Genomic DNA, 22,544 nt, shown 5'->3' with positions numbered 1-22,544 from the left:
AATTATTTTTCTGCTTTTTTAGTGTAGGTTTTTTGGAGTCGGTTTTTTTTTTTTATAAAATACTTATTTCTTGCTTTTTAGTTAACTAATTATTACCTTGATGTTACCACTTAAGGTAGGCAGTACATTGAGACCATATTCTTCATGTCTAGTGTAAAATAATATTCCCTACAAAAAATAGGTTACCATATAGGAAACCTAAAAAGGGGTGTGTAATGTATGATATAACTACATATCATATAATACTTAGAGGATATAACATCAAATTATATAAAATCATTTAATATAATAATTATTCACTATAATAAACGAATAATATAATTTTAAAATGAATAATTTTAAGACAAATAACTAACAACTGATATAAAATGGTTTGATATAATGAATATTTTCTATAAAACTTACAATGTATACTATTTAAAACAAATAACATTCAAATCATATAAAAATAAAATGTCGAACAATCAAATGAGATAAAATTCTTTTCCTATAAAACTTAAATCATATAACAAGTAGGTACCTATTTTACAATTAAAGTTCAATTGTTATAATAAGCATTGCATGCAACAAGCAAGCAAGCAAACAAGCAAGCTAGCAAACGAGCAAGCAAGCAAGCAAGCGAGCAAGCAAGCTAACATGCAGGCAAGCAAGCAGGCAAGCTAGCAAGCAAGCAGGCAGGCAAGCAAGCAAGCAGGCAAGCAAGCAGGCAAGCAAGCAAGCAAGCAAGCAAGCAGGCATGCAGGCATGCAGCATGCAAATTTGACTAAAAACTTGAGACTTCTGTCACGGCTCCGGCACTGCGGGGCTCTGGCGGTCCCTCGCGTGCTAATCGTCGCAGATGGCTTTCGCTCGACACCGCGGCTGAGGCTGGCCGGCGAAGCCGGCCAGCAAGCCGAAGACCTGCTCCTCAGCCCGCGGGCCGCCTCGCCCCTCCGTGCCTACGCGCTTCTAAATTACACTCTAGGGGTAGGGCAGACAAGACTACGTGGAGTCGGTTTTACGGCGATTCGTTTTTGTCACTAAAGTCATTTATAAGTCAACCTAAAGAAGAACATACCTACTAAAAGTTATGTGTAGATAAGGGAGAGTCCGCTAATTTGGACCAGTTTTTTTCAATCCCATTTTACACATAGTTTTCTTTTGTTTTTGCTAATGTCCATGGTATATAATAAAAGATAAATTATTCAACTTACTATTTCATAAGTATTAATTAACATGATTGTTGTATATTTAGCACAAATCAACAAAATACGAGCTCAAAGCTTCGGTCCAATTTAGCCAACCGGTTCGATAATTTGTACCACAGGGTTACTAAATTGGATTTCAATAAATTTCAAGCCTATAAAAAAACTATGGCAAAATATTATACGATACATTCTTAACAAATTAGGAAACGAAAAGGAACAGTAGTTAATAACGTAGACAATCGATATTGTTTTACACGTTATCACGATTTTGAGTACAAGTTTTGTAATTCCAATTATCGTAACGCACACTTGTACCTAATCTACTTTGCCAGTATTTTGCTTTCATTTATTGTTAGTCAAACATAACTACGCTATTATAACTTCAAAATAAGATTTACTAAAAAAAAATTCAAAATCCTTTGGTAAAGTTCCATACAACTTGATGTGGTACAATTTAGCCGACTAGGTGATAGTGCTTTTAAAAAATCTGTAAAAAATATAGCTTATAAATACCGAAAAATGTTTCAAATAATTGTAATCCACACTAATTTACGCTTCTAAATAATATATTAGAAACACCCTATGATTAATTTTAACAAAATTACAAACTAAACATGCATTTTCAAAAGTTACTTGAAAACAATGAAAAAATACTTTTCAAAATAAAACACACGTGTTTGTTGTCACGGCAAAAACCACATGGCCGATATTAATTGAATTTAGTTGTGTATCGCTGAGTGTTGCAATTACAGACATTCAATAAATACTTTACGAAATATGAGGGTGGTACAATTTACCCGGCGGTACAATATACCGAACTCTCCCCTATATGTATATCAGAAATTATATCAATTAAAGAGTAAGTATACCAAATAGTCGTTATAACAAATAATATTTATTTTATGTAATGGTTATATGAAATATTATTTATATTAAACAAAATTACATCAAGTGAGTCTTAGATTAAGTAAGGTTTATATCAAATGTCTTTATGCGTTATGATTGGTATCTGAAATGACATTATTAGAAATGATTCATTATATGAAGTAAACATTATATCTTAAAAAAATATATCAAGTGTTATTATAACATACGTTTATTATACAATATGAACGTTATTGAAATGAATTTATATCATATAAACTTATATAAACAGTCACGCACCCCCTAAAAAGACCTTAAACAGTCAGCCCACCTTAAAAACATGAAAGAATACAACTGTTGGTCTATTTGTACTTATAATATTTAAATAATTATCCTCCAACTCCTAAGCATTAAGGAGTTTTACCTTCTATCATCAGCTCATCAATATGAGATGATGATTTCCAGGAGCAAATACTTGAATAACTTAAGAAAAAGTTTAAAAAACGATATACGTGCCTATAAAATTTGAGGGTTGCCCTCGATTTCCCTAGGATCCCATCATCAGATCCGGACTTGGTGACAATGGGACCACCTCAGAAGTGTACCCTATCGAACAAAAAAAGAATTTTGAAAATCGGTCCACAATTGAAGGAGTAATCAGTGAACATACATAGAAAAAAAAATACATACAGTCGAACATATTATAACCTCCTCCTTTTTTGAAGTCGGTTAAAAAATCACTCGTTGCTCTGCTCTGCTGAGTATACATAGTATGAATATCACAAACTAAGGCTCAAACTTAAAAGTAAGAACAGTCCGACAAGCGGAATGTTGTGGGTTCATTCCCACCTAAAGCTCAAGGTTTATAATGAAACACATTATTTATGAAATTGTGAAGGACCCACATCATTACGTATTTACTCGTATTATAAAATTGACTTCGAATTTTTCAACTGTTTCCATGTTTTTATGATCAAAGTAATAACTAAAGTCTATAAATAACAATTATTTTTAATTTGACTGAGTTCAGTAACAATAACTACAAACACAAATACAAAATCATTTATTGTGAATCATAGGTAACTACACTTTTAGATCCCATTGAAAACTGCTCCAACTGTAGAATTGTAAATGACAGTCGGGAAAATTGTCCAAGACTCGGTCAAGACAAAGCTAGTAGTGGGAAGGGGGAGAGCTCTCATTGTGCAAAGTCAAACTCAAAGTGGCTGCTCTGTGAAATGGAAAAAGTTTAATCCGTTCACGGGTTATATTTCAATTACCCTCACTTGATTGTGGGGTTTCTGATGATTCACTGTTCAGTTGGTCACTTGCTAAATAAACACCATCAACGTATCGCCAAACTAAACAGAGTTCGAACTAATGGGTGACTAGTAAAGTAGATAAAAGGTAAAATAATAATATTTAATAATTATTTTTCTAATGTTGATACCTACTTTTTAGTAGTGTTTTCAAGTCTAGATTGTGTTAGGTTTTGAATCAAATATAATAAGCTAAAACTCTTATAAAAGATAAAATAGCAATAATAATATATAGCAATATACATATAGCCTGACCAGGAACATAAAAACCATGGCATAGAGGCGCGTCAATTGCATTTGATAGTGCAACACTGAGTACAGTCGTACCTGTGTTAAATTAATAGGCTAACTTTATGTATCAGGATTCAGGATTACGGGCTAATTTGATATTTTTACAAATTAACGAAAAAATATTATTATAGGTAACCTGGTTTAAATAAATTAAATGAAACCATCAATCGAGCTAGTAGGATTTATTTTATTATTCATCGATAATCAAATTCAGAACTTGAATATTCAACTGCAATGTTTGCTCATGAACGCTTCAAACTCGGTACTTCTTTCCCAATTCCATAAAATTCGACAATTAGAAAGTGACAAAAAATTTTAAAATAGGTAGTTGAAACAAACCACACTAATTTTCATAGTGGACTGTACTATGCGATAAACATGTCAGTCAATTTGACAACCTTTGTCGGAAACATTATTCAATAAAAATATTGTCCGAACCCTTAGTATTTCTCTCGACAAATACTTTAACACATTGTAAACCACTTTTCTTTCACGACTATAAAAAGATTTTAGCAATTTAATTCACAAAATCAATTGCGCACATTTAAAATAAAGTTTGTTTACACTTTGACAGCAATAGACTGACATGCAAGGTGACATGTCAATGAAGTTTTCAGTTACTGTTGCCATTAAAAGAAATTAGTTCCATTAGTTTTCCGCAACATGGCGAGGGTTTTTATGTTCCTGGTCGGGCTATAATTTAGTGCAACTGTTACTACGTAACTGTGTACCTACCTACTTAGGAATATACGAAAACCCTTGTCCCCCAAGTACCTAAGTATAGAGGTTATTGAAGCAATCTTGGCTGGCGTTGTAGTAGGGTTCATAAAAAACTACGCCAGGCGGTCGATATGTTTTATTGTTTTTCATATTCTTCCTCATCGGGCACGAGACTGTCGGGGGCCTTCTCGCATATGAAAGCGAACGGGACAGACTCGCACCAGACGTCGTCGAGCAGGCCGCTGCGGAACATGGCGCCGCAGTAGGAGCCGTTGTCGATTGACTTGGTGTTGTCAGGCTGGCCGTTCGCCCAGCTCGCGTACCCTGCCGATTGAATACTCTGACCTGGAAGTATCATAATCAGCTATACCCAATGAAGTACAAGTAAATCCAGGTAACCAAAAAACTACACTCATGCGAACCACACGCTGAAGAAACTCTTCAGTATCTATAGTAAAACTTAACAAGTTTTACTTTCATCTGTCACCAAGTTGTCTTTATAACGAAACTTTCTTCCGTTTAAGATAAGAAATCACCATATCACAACTTACCATTAACTGTGTACCAAGTGCCCTTTTGATCCCAATCAAGAAATCCAATTGAGACAACGTCCCTAAAGTTCGACGTTACGATTATAGTGTTGGCTGGATTTTGGGCAATGAGGTTTTTGAGGATTGTGGCTTCCTGGTCGCTGTTGGGGATGGCCAGGTACCCGCCCTCCGCGAGGCAGGTCATCTGCGCGCGCCTCCAGCTCCTCCCCAGGCGGTGGAACTTGTAGCAGCTACCAGTGCTTTGTTCAAATGTATAAGCTACAATCGGAACAGATAAAAGATTATTGAGATATTGAAATGTCTTCACCTACACTAAAGCCTGGTCCGTGAGCACGTAGAATTTTGTCCAATGACCCCAAGCTACCCATCCTTATCGCTCGCGCGTAATTATATTGCTGTCGCGACTGTGCGATGGGCGCCCGCAGTGAGTGTGCGAGCGCGACAGCAACATAATTAGGCCTTCTTTTCACGTCCGAATTAATTGTCACGTCTTTCAGTGGGTACTGGAGAGTGGAGACGGGTCGCTTACTATTGGCCTTATAAGAAGGATCAAGGTCACCCAAAAGGCAATGGAGCGTGCTATGCTCGGAGTTTCCTTGCATGATCGACTCAAAAATGAGAAGATCAAAATGACCGACATAGGCCGCAAAATTACTAAAATCAAATGCCAGTAGGCGGGGCACATAGCTTGTAGAGCTGATGGCCGCTGAGGCAGAAAAGTTCTTGAGTAGCTATCACAGGCTTGAAAATAAAAATTAAATGATTCTATATTACTAAAGTGGCCATTATAGAAAATCTCCAATAAAATCGATCAATGTTATCATAATATAATATTATCGTGCTGTATATTATGTAGATGTTTCAGTTATGGTAGCTTATCGTGTTGTTTTATTTGTCTGTAAATGCAGTTAATTACCAGGGTCGATAGTCCCGCAGTTTGTATTCATCACGGGGTTATTGGTTTTCTTCTTGTAGCACACGTAAGGGTACGTGTCATTACACCGCGCGTCAGCCAGCGTCCCGTTGTGCAGCATGATCGTGCAGTCTTCCTGGTTCTGGAAGTTGTCAGGTTCGTCCATGGCCCATTGCACGGGGATCTTTGCTAACGGGATACCTGATTATAATAATTATCAGGTTCTAAAAAGTATAAAACATAACAAAGAGATAGCACTTCCACCTCTGTAAATGATATGGAATGGCTTTTTAAATCCAGTTCAAAAATACCTTCGATAGACGTGAAGTCCCCTTTGGAAATTGTGGCATGGATTCCCGTAAAGATAGCACAGCTAACTCCCGCCGTCAGCCTTGCTATAGCTGTTTGGAGATTTGCATTCAGCGGCGATGCCAGAACTGCACCTGTAGATTAGTCTTCAACATTAATCATAGATAGGATTATGACTCAGTATTGCCCATTTTTTAATATATTCTAATTAATATCTGTAGTGAACATGAACAATCAAAGTGGACCAGTGGCGAGAAGAATCGAATGCATTGAATTAAATAAAAGTGTTAATAGAATTTGCAATTTAGGTTAAGCTTTGTTTTTAACCTAAACGCAAGAAAGTTTTTCGTCAAATTGATCAATCTTATATCTTATCTATATGTATATATAAAAGAAAGTCGTGTTAGTTACTCCACTTATAACTCAAGAACGGCTGAACCGATTTAGCTGAAAATTGTCAGGGAGGTAGTTTAGAGCCAGGAGAAGGACATAGGATACTTTTTATCCCGTTCGAAATTAAAAAAAGTCTGCTTATTTATTGCCATTAAGGCGGAACAAAGTTCGCCGGGTCAGCTAGTATACAGGGTGTTTCTTGTAAGGTGTCAAGCCGAAGGCAGGTGATAGGTGTGGACTAGACCTATCGATTTCACCCCCATGTATGTTTTACGATTTTTCATAGTTTAGAAGTTATCGTTAATTTTGTGATTTTTTCAAATTGTATGACCTAGTAGGCTTTAAATTTTTTTATCTTTTTTTTGGGTCGACTTTTCTCAGATTTCTTTTTTTTGACAGATTCCCTATTAATTGCAGATTTTTGAAAAAAAATAATCAACTTCCTATCTTTGATGCAAAATACAAAATTTTTGCTAGAAACATAAAAAATATGCTTTTAGCGGAACATTCTAAAATTTTCAACTTAAAAGTTTAAAAAAAAAAGAAATTCCATAGGTCCAAAATAATTTTAAAAACTGCGCAGTTTTCTGAACTTTCATAATAACACAAAAAAACATGTACTTAATAGGCCATTATTTTCTGTAATCGCTCCACTAAAGTGGTAAGTCGGAGATTCCGTTACATGTTTTTGACTTTCTTAGGACTAAGTAATGTTTGCAATCCCTTAAGTTTACGTTATTTAGAATACATTCAGAGACAATATCTGAAAAGAACATTTTTTATCCACAACGAGGAAGCTCTTTCCCTTCATCTGGTATCAAAAAAATACCATAGGGAATATGAAAATATTGATGAACTGCGGACAAAGCTGACTGAAGCACAAAACCAAATTAAAATGAAGAAGAAGGTTTTTTGCGTCGTTGTCGAATGTGCATTCAGGTCAACGGCGGACATTTTGAATATTTACTTTAAATTAAATAATTACACCCATTTTTGCTCTCTCTCTCTCTCTCTCTCTCTCTCTCTCTCACACACACACACACACACACACACACACACACACACACACACACACACACACACACACACACACACACACACACACACACAACACACACACACACACACACAAACTCACACACACACACAAACACACACACACAAACACACACACACACACACACACACACACACACACACACACACACACACACACACACAAACTCTTTCCCTTTCTCTCACACTAATATGTAGGTATATCGAATTTAATCGTAAAGTAACAACCACCACTGTGGTCTAGTGGTAAGGCCACCTATTTAGGACAGCCAATTCCTCTGTGGTTTAGGATTCCGAGTGAAGCTCGCTGATCATCCATCAGTTTCCATCAGGTCAGATGAAGGGCAAGAGATTCCTCGTTGTGGATAAAAAAATGTTCTGTTCAGTTATTGTCTTTAAATGTGTTCTGCGTAACGTAAACATAGAGAATTGCAAACATTAGTTAGTCCTAAGAAAGTCAAAAACATGTAACGGAATCTCCGACTTACCACTTTAGTGGAGCGATTACAGAAAATAATGGCCTATTAAGTACATGTTTTTTTGTGTTATTATGAAAGTTCAGAAAACTGCGCAGTTTTTAAAATTACTTTGGACCTATGGAATTTCTTTTTTTTTTTAACTTTTAAGTTGAAAATTTTAGAATGTTCCGCTAAAAGCATATTTTTTATGTTTCTAGCAAAAGTTTTGTATCTTGCATCAAAGATAGGAAGTTGATTATTTTTTTCAAAAATCTGCAATTAATAGGGAATCTGTCAAAAAAAGGAAATCTGAGAAAAGTCGACCCAAAAAAAAAGATTAAAAAATTTAAAGCCTACTGGGTCATACAATTTGAAAAAATCACAAAATTAACGATAACTTCTAAACTATGAAAAATCGTAGAACATACATGGGGGTGAAATCGATAGGTCTAGTCCTCACCTATCACCTGCCTTCGGCTTGACACCTTACAAGAAACACCCTGTATATACAGTGTGTCCGGGCATGTAGTGATCAAACTTTAAGGGCGTAATCTATGGACAATTTTATCGATGAAAATACTTCAAATTTGGAGCCTGACCCATTTCTCGAAAAATTACATCGATTTAAGTTTTTAATTTTTAGTTTACACCTCTTCTTTAAAAAACAAATGAAAGCGTGGGTAGCTTAACATTAATATGCAAATATTTTATATCATGCGATAGCCAATAAAATTATCTATTAGTAGAAGAAGAAAACAGACACAAATTTCATACATTTTATGGGAGTAAGAATGGATTTAATTAGAAAAATACATTACTTTTTTCACTTCTTTTTCAGTTATTTTCCAACACAAGAAAAACCAGGTCGTTAAGTTATGTTTTATTTACATTGTATTTTTAGTATTTGAGCTATTCTACAAAACGAATGTAAATTTATTAGTCTACGTCTATTAGTTTCGACGTAATTGTTGAACAAAGATACCCCTTCCCAGCGGTTTCCATAGTAATCGGAATAGGTTGTGTGATTCTTTCAGGCAGTGCATTTTCGCATGTCGCGTGCGCTATGGAAACCGCTGGGAAGGGGTATCTTTGTTCAACAATTACGTCGAAACTAATAGACGTAGACTAATAAATTTACATTCGTTTTGTAGAATAGCTCAAATACTAATAATACAATGCAAATAAAACATACCTTAACGACCTGGTTTTTCTTGTGTTGGAAAATAACTGAAAAAGAAGTGAAAAAAGTAATGTATTTTTCTAATTCAATCCATTCTTACTCCCATAAAATGTATGAAATTTGTGTCTGTTTTCTTCTTCTACTAATAGATAATTTTATTGGCTATCGCATGATATAAAATATTTTCCTATTAATGTTAAGCTACCCACGCTTTCACTTGTTTTTTAAAGAAAAGGTGTAAACTAAAAATTAAAAACTTAAATCGATGTAATTTTTCGAGAAATGGGTCATGCCCCAAATTTGAAGTATTTTCATCGATAAAATTGTTCATAGATTACGCCTTTAAAGTTTGATCACTACATGCCCGGACACACTGTATACAATGTGTCCGGGCATGTAGTGATCAAACTTTAAGGGCGAAATCTAGGGACAATTTTATCGATAAAAATACTTCAAATTTGGGGCTTGACCCATTTATCGCAAAATTACAAGGATTTAAGGTTTTAATTTATAGTTTTCACCTCTTCCTTCAAAAACAAGTGAAAGCGTGGGTAGCTTGACATTAATAAGCAAATATTTTATATCATGCGATAGCCAATAAAATTATCTTTTAGTAGAAGTAGAAAACACATACAAGTTTCATAAATTTTATGGGAGTAAGAATTTATTTAATTAGAAAAATACATGACTTTTTTCACTTCTTTTTCAGTTATTTTCCGACACAAGAAAAACCAGGTCGTTAAAGTATGTTTTTTTTGCATTGTATTATTAGTATTTGAGCTATTCTACAAAACAAATGTACATTTATTAGTCTACGTCTATTAGTTTCGACGTAATTGTTGAACAAAGATACCCCTTCCCAGCCGGTTCCATAGCGCGTCGGAATAGGTTGTGTGATTCTTTCAGGCAGTGCATTTTCGCATGTTAGCAGCGCTATGGAACTGGCTGGGAAGGGGTATCTTTGTTCAACAATTACGTCGAAACTAATAGACGTAGACTAATAAATTTACATTCGTTTTGTAGAATAGCTCAAATACTAATAATAAAATTCAAATAAAACATACCTTAACGATCCGGTTTTTCTTGTGTTGGAAAATAACTGAAAAAGAAGTTAAAATTGTTATGTTTTTTTCTAATGAAATCCATTCTTACTCCCTAAAAATGTATGAAACTTGTGTCTGTTTGCCACTTCTACTAATAGATATTCTTATTGGCTATCACATGATATAAAATATTTGCTTATTAATGTTAAGTTACCCACGCTTTCACTTGTTTTTGAACGAAGAGGTGAAAACTAAAAATTAAAAACTTAAATCCTTGTAATTTTGCGATAAATGGGTCAAGCCCCAAATTTAAAGTATTTTCATCGATAAAATTGTCCATAGATTACGCCCTTAAAGTTTGATCACTACATGCCCGGACACACTGTATATATAAAAGAAAGTCGTGTTAGTTACTCCACTTATAACTCAAGAACGGCTGAACCGATTTAGCTGAAAATTGTCAGGGAGGTAGTTTAGAACCAGGAGAAGGACATAGGATACTTTTTATTGCCATTAAGGTGGAACAAAGTTCGCCGGGTCAGCTAGTTTGTACTAAATAAAAGAACTTAAATAATTATTACTGTACATAATATTATGTGTCGTATTTAACCTTCTAGGTCGCAGCGAAGGAATGCCTCTGTAAACGTCACTGGTGCCTGGTGCAGCTTCAGCCATCCCCCTGCCTCTTTACTGTACGAGTAGTCGTAACGGAATATGCCATTTGTCCCTTTCAAAAACAAAAGTTTGATTTCAAAAACAGTTGCGCACCGAGACCGGGATTTCATCGTGATTATTATTATTAATATTCGTAATATACAGGATGACCCGGATGTACCCGGAAATACCCCATGTAAATTTTTATTTAGAAAAAAAATCGTAGCTCGAAAACTACACAAAATCGCTGAACATACATGGGGGATTTCCGGGTACAACTGGATATCAGGAATTTTAATGTCACCTTTTGGGGATTATGATTAACATTCGTAAGATATTTTACTATGATTTTTTTTTAAATTTTACATGAAAAAACTTACTTGCAATAGAAATGTAGACTAAATATAAAACTAAATAATAATAATTCCCACACATGATCACTCCTTGGTTCAAATAGGACTGACTGTCTATACTAATTGAATAAATGCTAAAGAAGGTCTATCACTTTGGGTTCATAATGTTATCAAGTACTACTGGGAATTAATTATTAATTAATTTTAATCACCAGTTGCGAGTACCTACTAACGGTTGGGTATTTTTGAATATTGTTGTTGACGTTGCTTGTGTATTGATTTCTTATTTAAATCATAATAGCATTAAAGATAATAACAGTTTAAAGTAGTAGGAATCAGAGCTCGATTCAACGCTGTGCGTTCGATTTGCTGCTTCACTTAAGCAAGCATCGTTTGTGACATAACAAAAAAAATAACATACAAAAATGCGTTATCGTTACTTCAACTGGAAAAATTAAAGATTCAAGAATATTTTTATATCAACCGTGAGGTATGGTATTCTAATTTTATGTATGTATGAGTTAAAACTGGTCCTTTGTCCAATCTCGTTTCAAAGGTTGTTTGAACTTTTTTTTACTTACTTTGAGTACCAAACTTGACCAAATTCGTCGTTCACTTTATCTTATTACGTTTATCTTTGAGACTTTCATCGTATGAATTCGAACCACGAGATTAAAATTCTTGAATTTGAATAATGAATGTTTACCAAAATTATCCAATATTCTTCAAGACTAAGAAAATTAAGAAAATACCAAAGATTTGAAGTAGTAAGAGACTCATTGAAACTTCAATCATTTTGTTAAGTATCAAAAGGTAATACTATATTCCTAGGATATTTTCTCTAAATTTCACCCCTTACTGAATACCAGCTATTAAATTAGACCGAGTAGATACTATGTATAAGTTAATTATTTATATATATTTGTACGCCGACTAATTAATAGCACATTTTGGCGCTCTATTCATACTAGTTTTAAGACCGTTTGTTTACGGAAAATAATGCAAATAAATGTTTGAATTTTTGATTTTTTTATGGTACTACGACCACGGACTACGATTCGTAGCAGTGTGTGGTCGTAGCCGTAGACACGGAAAGAGATCCAACCGTAGCCATTACTGTAGCAGTCGTAGCCTATCGTAGCCAAATGTGCGTAGCAAAGGTCTGTAGCGGTCGCGTCGTCACTTGTACAATACGCTTGCATGCGTGTGACGTGTATTATTAATTAAATCATGTAGAAATGATTTAAATATATTACGCTGACTAAAAACAGCAAATGGCCCTCATAATATTCATATACTAGTTTTAGGACCATTGTTTTAACCAAAATTGTGCAAATAAATATTTTAATTTTAATTTGAAAAAAGTAAGAAACGTTCAGAAGACTATCAACATTTCAATCAGTAAAATGAACAAAATATGAATGATTTCAGATTCCTTAAAATAATCATAATTACTTTGTTCATATTACAATACTCAAAGTGGTAGATTTGTAATTCAAAGTATAATTATTAAAATTAACCAAGTTCTTCGGTAACAAGAATATTATTCTATTCCTATGCGAACCAATTTAGTGTTCTGCGCGTTGATTGCAAACGTTTTATGCTGAGCAGCTATGCGCCAAGTGTCTACTAGTAGTAGTGTTTGGTGTTATCTACCTATATTTTGTTTGTATAGTTTTAACTCAACACACTATGACCACCAAATACCTACTGGGTATACTTTATAGCTTGTATGTATATTGAATGCCATCATATTGACATGCAAAAACGGTATTATTACATTTAATAGTAAACATTAATAAATTTTGCTTCAAACAACACATTCAATCATAGTTACGTACAATCTGCATTTATTAATGTCGAAACATCAACGTTGCGCCTTGTACTGACCACTTGAGACTGGTACTATTCCAAACCGCCATTAATTTCCATTCACGAGCATTTAGCGAATTCCCTTTGTCCTTTGTGCCCACAGTAATCCACAAAAAACATCCCATATTCCCTGTAGTTGGCTGAAAGTAAATAACAAAGCAACCCGCACCTATTTCATGCAAGAACAAATTTTCCAACTGAAATTAAGGCCCTGGAGAGCGCACGAATAAAAGTTAAATTAAAGGACATGCACACAAACGTCTGAACGTGGCCGCGCTCACAGATCCTCCTTGTGCCACATTAAGGTGCGGTGTTCATATCGACAGAATGTTTTATTTCTATAAATCATTATTTACAATATTTAAAATAGTGATTGAGTTTCTTGCGCTGCTTCTTCTCAGCACTGGCCCATTTATTGTCCCGAAGCAGTGGTAAGGTTAATACTGGGACGTGTAAAAGTGCTTTTTAAAAACCTTTTTGCAAAAATGAGTTATATGAGTTTTTTTTATAATAAATCGGTGCGCATAATAAGGTCGCAAATTAAATTGAGAATTGGTTAATATCTGTCCATAACTAGCTAATCGTCACGCATCATTTACGAAAAGAGGCTAGACAAAAAAGGTAGGGTTTCATTAGAGGTCAAGCTGTAGGTAGATCCTGAATATACAGGAGTTGTAGTAGTGGCAAAGTGTGGTGGGATAAAAAAAAAATTCGACCATTGTTTGCTTAAACCTCTTTTGGCTGTCATTTTTGCCTAGCACAAATAATATTTCTAGTCGAAAATAAAACCGGCTAATCGAAATTGTTTTGTGCAAGCACGTCTACATTAGGCGAGTCAATTACTCACGCCTTAAAATGTAATCAACAATCCACTTGGCTAGAGACCCGGCGAGGGCGAGCGCACAAGGGCAGCCTTCGCAAATGTTTGCGGGTCACAGTGCGGGCTAGTTTGAATTGCAGGCCCTCGTTGACCCGGCTCCGTCGACCGTCGGCTGATGCCTGATGAATTTATGGGCCCAGCTCTAAAACATTCGGGTATAGACACGACCATTCGTATACGTTACTTGAATATAATTTTAATGCAATTTTATAGAAAAGTCATGATTAAAAAACAGGATGGAGATTTCCAATATATTATTTTTATCTTCCCCAAAAAGGGTAACAAAGAACAACACTTTAGAAGTCAACAGATTTATACTAATCGTTTTTGTTACTCATAATAACCAGCAATAATTAAGAGTAATATCGTCTCTGATTTAAAAAGCCTATTAATCAATGAAAAAAGGTTGCGTACATTTTGAAACACCTTGTCAATCGCTAATCTAATCACTTAGGATGGTCTCCAGCCAGTTCATCCGCGCCCTAAAACAACAGCCATGCATCACCGTCCTTCGCTTACGAATCATCACGTTTCCAAATATCAGAGCCACAGCGTGGACAAAACAGCTAATCGTTTAGCAAACAATAAACAACAAATGTTTTATCTACGCATTGTAATTACTAGTCAACAGAGTCTACGTTTGGAATTCACAATAATTAGGTATTTTGATTATATTAGATACCAAAACATGTGTAGGACTCAAAAATGTATAAAAAGTTGATTTTGCGTTATCTTGTCTATTTTTATTCCTGTAAAGATAGTAATACAAACAAAACTAAACTGTTACTGTTCTGTGTCAATTAATTGTAGAACAAAATACATGTAATGATCATACTGTACTCACCGACCTACGTCTAAAATCTCTGCACCACAACATGATGACGCGACTCAGATAATTCAATACCCTCCTGAATTATTCAAAGGGCCGTAAGATTGCGACGTAAGACAGGGCTTTATTTTTTGCAAGGATTACATTTGTAAGCCGCTCTCATACAGATGAATATGGGACTATTATTGCGACGATGCGATAGTGTACGACAATGTAGAATTGTTATAAGGTATCGTAATTGTCTTGTAGTGGCCGAATTTGTAATAACTCCGTATTCAGACAAGTATTATTCTAAAAGTTAAGATTCCCTTAATATTAAAAGCTCTAAAGCAAAGGTAATGAAGTGCCCTAATCTAGAAGTAAAAGCTAGGTCAAGTGCTTTTGAAGATAATGAAGATTTTCTAACCGACGAGTATTATTATGTCATTATTCTATTTAATGCTCCAATTCCATTCGTGATTCTGCCGAGTTTATGGAGTGTTTGCTTCCGTCAAAGCACGGCAGCATCTGTAAGGCTTTGACTTCCTTCCTTTGAAGCGAAGGCTTCAGCCGCAGCACTAGCGACACCGCGGCCGCATCGTTAAGGTGTCGCAATTAGAGGCGCAGTAATCAACTCCCACTGTTTGATTGATATCATTAGCGCTGCCGTCTAATTTGAAGAACGATGTAGGGTAGGATAACTCTTTACTCGTAGGTGCTCTCTTTAATTTAATTTCTTGCGAGTGATTCAGATTCAGGTCAGACTGTTTTGTTACAAAATTAGTATAGCACTTTACCAAGATAAGATTGGAAACCATAACTTGACGTGATCGTCCATACATAGTTTTGTTAAGAAAGGTAAGTAGGTACTTACCTATTACATTTCTAATTTTTCAAGAAAACAGTTGTGTTGTAGGCATGATGACCGTAAAGAAATCTTCTATTGCGTGGGTGCAGGTGGCTGTGACTCGCAGCATTATTTTTATGTGTGTACACTGTACTTACCTAATTTCAATACGCTGACATAACGTGGAAGTTGACTTCTTAATGTAAATTATATTGGGCCAAATCACGGGCTAGTGTAGTTGCTGATATAACCCAATAATAAAATACAAAGGAAATGCTTTTACCAATATGAGGCATAAAGCAAACAAAAATATAAAGAAAATAAAAATAAGCAAATGTTTTGCGTCATCGATTCTGTGAGATATACGAATGTAGTATATTAATGAATATTCCAGTAAGATAAACTTGTAATAATAACGTAAATTCCAATTACCTATTAGGATTTTATGAAGCTACTGGTCGTTAAATTCACTGATAACTTTCAAATTATAGACTGGGTTTTTTTTTTATTTTTAACATCTTGTGAGTTCTGACGTTAACTGTAAATGATGATTTTGGCGAGTAGGTAGGTAAATAGCCGTGCGATAATTTGTACAATGTTTACTTATTACGAGTATGACAATATGTTTTATTTTTTAAGGAAAAAACCCGGGCAAATGAGACGAATTGCTCGTACCTACATTCTGTATGAACTTCCTGCCTGACAGGTCTACTTTGCAACCGTGTCTGTGTTTTTGTGTTTATCATTAACGGTACCGGACAGACCCGCAGGGTTAACTAGTCATTCATTACATCACCATAAGGCTGACCCTTCGCAGTAATAAATACGGATGGACAGAGGGTTATAAAATAGTTTTTATGTGTTGGCCCGCGACCCGCTGCCAGCTTTTTACTGTCCGCGGAGTATATTAACATTTGTAGGTCGCAGTAAAATTGAGAACGAATAGAGATGGTCAGCGGAATGTTTTTGGCAGTGTTCTGTGTCAAAGATAAACACTGGACAGCGAAAGTTGCTTGCGTGGATATCTGTAAGCTAGCTGAGGCGGATCGAGACTGTTAACCGAACAAGACAATTTATGAATAGTATAATACCTTAAATGTCACGCATAGTTATAGTTATATTCAATCAAACTTTACATGTTGTAAATTGCTATAACTGTTCAATCAATCCGTTCTTCCTCATTCCGATTTCCTCTGTTATTATTTTGCAATTCATTGAATTGAATCACAAATAAATACTCTATTGGAATTATTGTTCTCATAATACTCTATGCAAAACAGTAATCAAGCTGTTTATCGGTCAATTGGCAGAGTTTTTGAACAACCGTGTTTGCCCGACGCAGTGGTCACTAATGAGCGATGAATGGGCATTATTTATTGCGGTTCTCCGTTTGAAATTGAAGCCTCTAACAAAGGCGTGACAAAGGTGAGCGAGGTGCGCCGCAAATAGTGCAACAATATGACGTTTTCACACAATATCATAGGAAATTGAAAGATTTATTAATAATACCTTTATTCAGTAGGTTTGAGAACAGGACGCAAACTATTTATCACGCGTACGAAGTCACGAGCTAACCTACTTAGTTGACTCTAAAATCTTGAAAATTTCGTTATCCGATAAAACGTTAACGGTAAATAAATACCTATGTTTTGATTTATTATGGTTTGCTTCCTTTTGAAAGTATCAAATCGCCAAAAATAAATCTATTTCCATGATATCTTTGTACTTAGCAGTCGAGCGATTACGTCTATTCAAATGATTTTCTTCAGTAACAGTCACAAAAGACAGTATCCTCGATTAATCAAAGCAAATCCTTAGCCTTTATTTCTATTCAATTCGTGCCATTTTTGAATGTGGAATCGTTTTAATAGAATTTCGTTTGAATAAGATTAACGAGCGATTTTTGGTGGGGTAAAAAATGGCGGAGAAAAACATCGTTCTGAATGGGAGTCGGACTGGTGGATTCATATCATTAATATTGGTCGATTTTAGAATGATAACAGCTATCCCAGTAATGGACGCGTTCAACTCTGAGCAGGCTTTATTGGATTTAGGGCAGATAAATGTTCTGATTGTTAAAGCGCTTGTAATGTGGTCTTACTTATTGTTATGGTGATTTTGAAGAAATTTTTCGCTCATTAATCGAACCCACGTCATGCATCCTGAAACGATTACTTCTCGTAGTTCCAGCTATTGGATTTTGGTAGAAATGTTGCGATTGTCCCTTTAGCCAGAAGTCGTTGTTAGTTTCTACTAATGATCACTTCACTTCGGAGAATGTGCGAAGGAATTATACAACTTAATTCCACCAGCCCCTTTCCATCACCGGGGAACCAGACGCAGGCTAGCGTACCATCCCTACATTGTCGACATTCCACCAGCTCGCACTAAGCGTTTCGACGACTCCTTTATAATGCGAACAGCTAGGGACTGGAATTCGCTGCCTGCTGCTGTATTTCCTGAACACTATAATCCGGGCGTTTTCAAGGCGAGAGTGAATAGGCACTTACAGGGCAGATATGTACCATCCTAGACTGCATCTCACTTAACACCAGGTGCGATTGCGGTCAAATACCTGCCTTGTCTAGCATAAAAAATAAAAAAAAAAATAAAAAATGAAACATAGGCGCCAACATGGCCTGGACCTCCTATGATTTCCATAACCTGTTGGTAGCTGCCTGCATCCAGCGCCTTCTTACTACCTTTGTGAGATCACCGGTCTACCTTGTTGGTGGATTCAAGGCCTGTTATGTTTAAATGAAAAAGTTTTTTTAATATCACACTAATCATTCAGATCCAAACTAAGTAGAGTCGTAATAGTGTATCTACCTACAATCTACATGTATTCAAATACCTGACAAACTCCTGTCATCTGTTTTTCTTTTCTTTTTCGACATACCTCGGCGGGATAGAATCCACCGAGCCCTGGTGCTATAGCTGCGCGATCCGGCATGCTAGGCCCTTACTAACGTAATCCTTTTTTTAAACTTACCCATTCCATTACAACAATCACAAGTTGGGCTGAGACCCTAATTTTGTATTTTAATTGCGATCCCGTTGTTGCAGAGCGGCGCTGCCGAACGGCACGCTGTGGCTGGGCGCGTTCCCGGCGGCGCAGTACCGCGGCGACGTGCACGCCGCCGTCTACCGCTGCCGCGCCGCCAGCCCCGTCGGCGCCATCCTGTCCCGCGACATGAGGCTCGAAGCTGGTGAGTGTTGCTTTGTTTCATGGCGCAGTTAGGCCCACTATGGCTGGGCGCGCAATGGCTGGGCGCGGAATGGCTGGGCGCGCAATGGCTGGGCGCGCTCTGGCTGGTCGCGCTATTGCTGGGCCCACTATGGCTGGGCGCGCTATGGCTGGGCGCGTTCCCGGCGGCGCAGTACCGCGGCGACGTGCACGCCGCCGTCTACCGCTGCCGCGCCGCCAGCCCCGTCGGCGCCATCCTGTCCCGCGACATGAGGCTCGAAGCTGGTGAGTGTTGCTTTGTTTCATGGCGCAGTTAGGCCCACTATGGCTGGGCGCGCAATGGCTGGGCGCGGAATGGCTGGGCGCGCAATGGCTGGGCGCGCTCTGGCTGGTCGCGCTATTGCTGGGCCCACTATGGCTGGGCGCGCTATGGCTGGGCGCGTTCCCGGCGGCGCAGTACCGCGGCGACGTGCACGCCGCCGTCTACCGCTGCCGCGCCGCCAGCCCCGTCGGCGCCATCCTGTCCCGCGACATGAGGCTCGAAGCTGGTGAGTGTTGCTTTGTTTCATGGCGCAGTTAGGCCCACTATGGCTGGGCGCGCAATGGCTGGGCGCGGAATGGCTGGGCGCGCAATGGCTGGGCGCGCTCTGGCTGGTCGCGCTATTGCTGGGCCCACTATGGCTGGGCGCGCTATGGCTGGGCGCGTTCCCGGCGGCGCAGTACCGCGGCGACGTGCACGCCGCCGTCTACCGCTGCCGCACCGCCAGCCCCATCGGCGCCATCCTGTCCCGCGACATGAGGCTCGAAGCTGGTGAGTGTTGCTTTGTTTCATGGCGCAGTTAGGCCCACTATGGCTGGGCGCGCAATGGCTGGGCGCGGAATGGCTGGGCGCGCAATGGCTGGGCGCGCTCTGGCTGGTCGCGCTATTGCTGGGCCCACTATGGCTGGGCGCGCTATGGCTGGGCGCGTTCCCGGCGGCGCAGTACCGCGGCGACGTGCACGCCGCCGTGTACCGCTGCCGCGCCGCCAGCCCCGTAGGCACCATCCTGTCCCGCGACATGAGGCTCGAAGCTGGTGAGTGTTGCTTTGTTTCATGGCGCAGTTAGGCCCACTATGTCTGAGCGCGCTATGGCTGGGCGCGCTATTGCTGGGTCCACTATGGCTGGGCGCGCTATGGCTGGGCGTGTCCCGGCGGCGCAGTACCGCGGCGACGTGCACGCGGCCGTCTACCGCTGCCGCGCCGCCAGCCCCGTCGGCGCCATCCTGTCGCGTGACATGAGGCTCGAAGCTGGTGAGTGCTCACTGTTTTGTTTCACGGCGCAGTTAGGCCCACTATGGCTGGGTGGCGAAGCTATCAGGTTATTTCCACCAAAGCGGAGCGGAAAGGAGACGAGACTAGAGGAGAGATGTGAGCTATGCGTAGCTATCAGCTGTCAGTCTATTGCTGTCTACAAATTTTATGATGTTTTCGGGTGTGCAAGGCGCGGGCAGAAGGCACCGGGGAACGAGACACTCCAGGCCGCCCGCCCTCCTCGAATCCGCCCAACGCGTCTCCGCTCCGCACAGCGTGACCGCCGCGCGCCAGTGATGCTGTCAAATTCTATAGAAAAATCTGCTCTCCGATCCTCTCCGCTCGATCCATTTCCACCGAAGCTGAGCGGAGAGGAATCTTGTATCACAACATATTCAGCTAGCTTGAGGAGTTATCGGGAATTCGGGATTATTTGTATTGTTTTTTTTTAGCTAAAGTCATCAGTAGTAGTATCATAAGTGTTTATTTCAGGGATAATGCATAATATTTACATATATTATGTTGTTAAGCAGCTACTTATTAAAAACATGAATCACTTGATTGAAAATGAGCACAACCAAGCGTTGGCCAGAATTTCCAACAATATTACCAACAAACGCGTAGAATAGTGTGCGTTCATCGTAAATCCGGCGGTAGTATTATTAATTTGTCCGCCGCATTCTGTCGGACGCCGCATATGCAACTGTCATAATAATATACCATAATCAAACAGCATAATCATCATTCATCATACAATTGTAGTATTTCGCTGTATGCAATAGAACCCAATAGCTAGCACTGGTGTTCGTGTCTTCATGTGTCGGTGTTTTTTGTCACTCCAAATCAATATCTACCAAATAGCTAGCATGAAAAATATTGAAAAGTCTGTAAAATTATCTATCAATAAAAGTGATTTTTTGGTAACCAATAAAGTGGTCAGTAAAATACACCGCAAGGAAATGTTTGCAGTAACCGCAGCTGAAAAGCTTGTTTGATATTAAATTAATGCTGCAACAATAACTGCTAAGTGGCACATTGTCCCATAATTTGGAAATGATTCAACCCACCCGGCCTGCATGCGGTGTCCCGCAGCCGTCTGCGGCGGACACAACGTCCCGGCGCAATTTATGCCAGACGCACATGCTCTCGTAATGGCCTACATTCGAATCAGATCATAATATCAAATTGGAACCGAAATACACGTACAATTATGACACATTTATAAATTAATTCTGAACTAGGAATACTAAGAAAAGTAATGACAATTTATTACTACATAATTTATATAAAAATCACGTTCCACAGCAATAAAGAATTCTGCTATCGCCAAACCTCTAATAAGTAACAAGCTGAAAATTCTGGAAGCGACCGGGCGGAAAATATCTTAAATTCATCAGAGGGTCCTAAATTCGGAAACTGATTTACAGGTGAGTTCCAATCGGGTTAGCGATAATTCCCCACAATTCGCGAATTCCCATCACGGTCGGACGCCTAATCCAAAGGAGTTTATGGCGGGATTTTTGTATATACTCGGACACAGCTAAAAAACGCCTAAAAGACTTCTTTATAAATTGACAACCTTAATTTTATTGATCTGTTTAACACGTCAAAACCTAACGTGCATTCCATACATCCTTTTAATAAGTAGATAGGTACGATATTAATTACATCATCTGCACTAGATAAATAAAAACAACAGCCTAGGTCACATTGAATAAGCAGATCAGCAAGCTTGATCAGCCCAGCCTTCATCAAGCAGCGAAATGCGATTAGATGAAACCCAGACAGAGATTTTTAATTGAATTATATTGATTTCTAAAATAAACATGTCAGCTAACCTGCGAAACATATCCTTCTTAGTGTAACGTTAGAGTTCACATTCAGTCTGTAACGGCCCATCTGCATAGTAATCGCCCTTTGAGACCTGTCCAATCTGACGTGAAGCAATCTGCCGTTCCATTAGAGACCTTTTTGTACCAATAAGCACTTAAGCAAGTTTCGGCCTTCATCGTCTACGTCACACACTGACAAAAACAGCCAATCTAATTCAACTGCAGGTGCAGCACAAAATGTATACCTATATTACGATAGGTGTGATTGCCTAGTTAGAGTCAAATAATAAATGAAGATATTACTATCACTGCATATTATGTATAAAACAAAGTCTTGTCTGTCTGACCCTATGTATGCTTAAATCTTTAAAATTACGCAAAGGATTTTGATGAGGTTTTTTAATAGATAGACTGATTCAACAGGAAGGCTTGTAATGTATAAAACATGCATATTATAGAAGACAAAAGCCAGGAAATTCCACTGCAACCATGCGAAGCCGGACCGGGCCGCTAGTTAAGACTAAACGCTAAAATGA

The 22,544-nt window shown here is 38.2% G+C and overlaps 1 protein-coding gene across 2 annotated transcripts; it reads right to left on the bottom strand.

Moving 5' to 3' along the window:
- Nucleotides 1–3,828: 3,828 nt before the first annotated feature.
- LOC135074606 (C-type mannose receptor 2-like) lies at nt 3,829–11,418 on the bottom strand. 2 transcript variants are annotated; one of them, XM_063968956.1, is made up of 6 exons: nt 11,319–11,418; nt 10,895–11,011; nt 6,157–6,288; nt 5,849–6,046; nt 4,933–5,190; nt 3,829–4,726 (listed from the first exon to the last, which is right to left on the bottom strand). In XM_063968956.1, the coding sequence occupies exons 1-6, from the start codon at nt 11,371–11,373 to the stop codon at nt 4,518–4,520; spliced, it is 969 nt and encodes a 322-aa protein (XP_063825026.1). In that variant the 5' UTR covers nt 11,374–11,418; the 3' UTR covers nt 3,829–4,517. The 2 variants fall into 2 exon arrangements, with proteins under 2 accessions (XP_063825026.1, XP_063825036.1); XM_063968966.1 differs by having other exon boundaries at nt 5,849–6,034.
- Between the last annotated feature and the right edge of the window lie 11,126 nt (nt 11,419–22,544).

The sequence above is a fragment of the Ostrinia nubilalis genome, chromosome 1, assembly GCF_963855985.1.
Source record: "Ostrinia nubilalis chromosome 1, ilOstNubi1.1, whole genome shotgun sequence".
Classification (NCBI taxonomy): domain Eukaryota; kingdom Metazoa; phylum Arthropoda; class Insecta; order Lepidoptera; family Crambidae; genus Ostrinia; species Ostrinia nubilalis.
The sequence above is the reverse complement of the archived record's forward strand: the minus strand, read 5'-3'. Positions and strand labels throughout refer to the sequence as shown.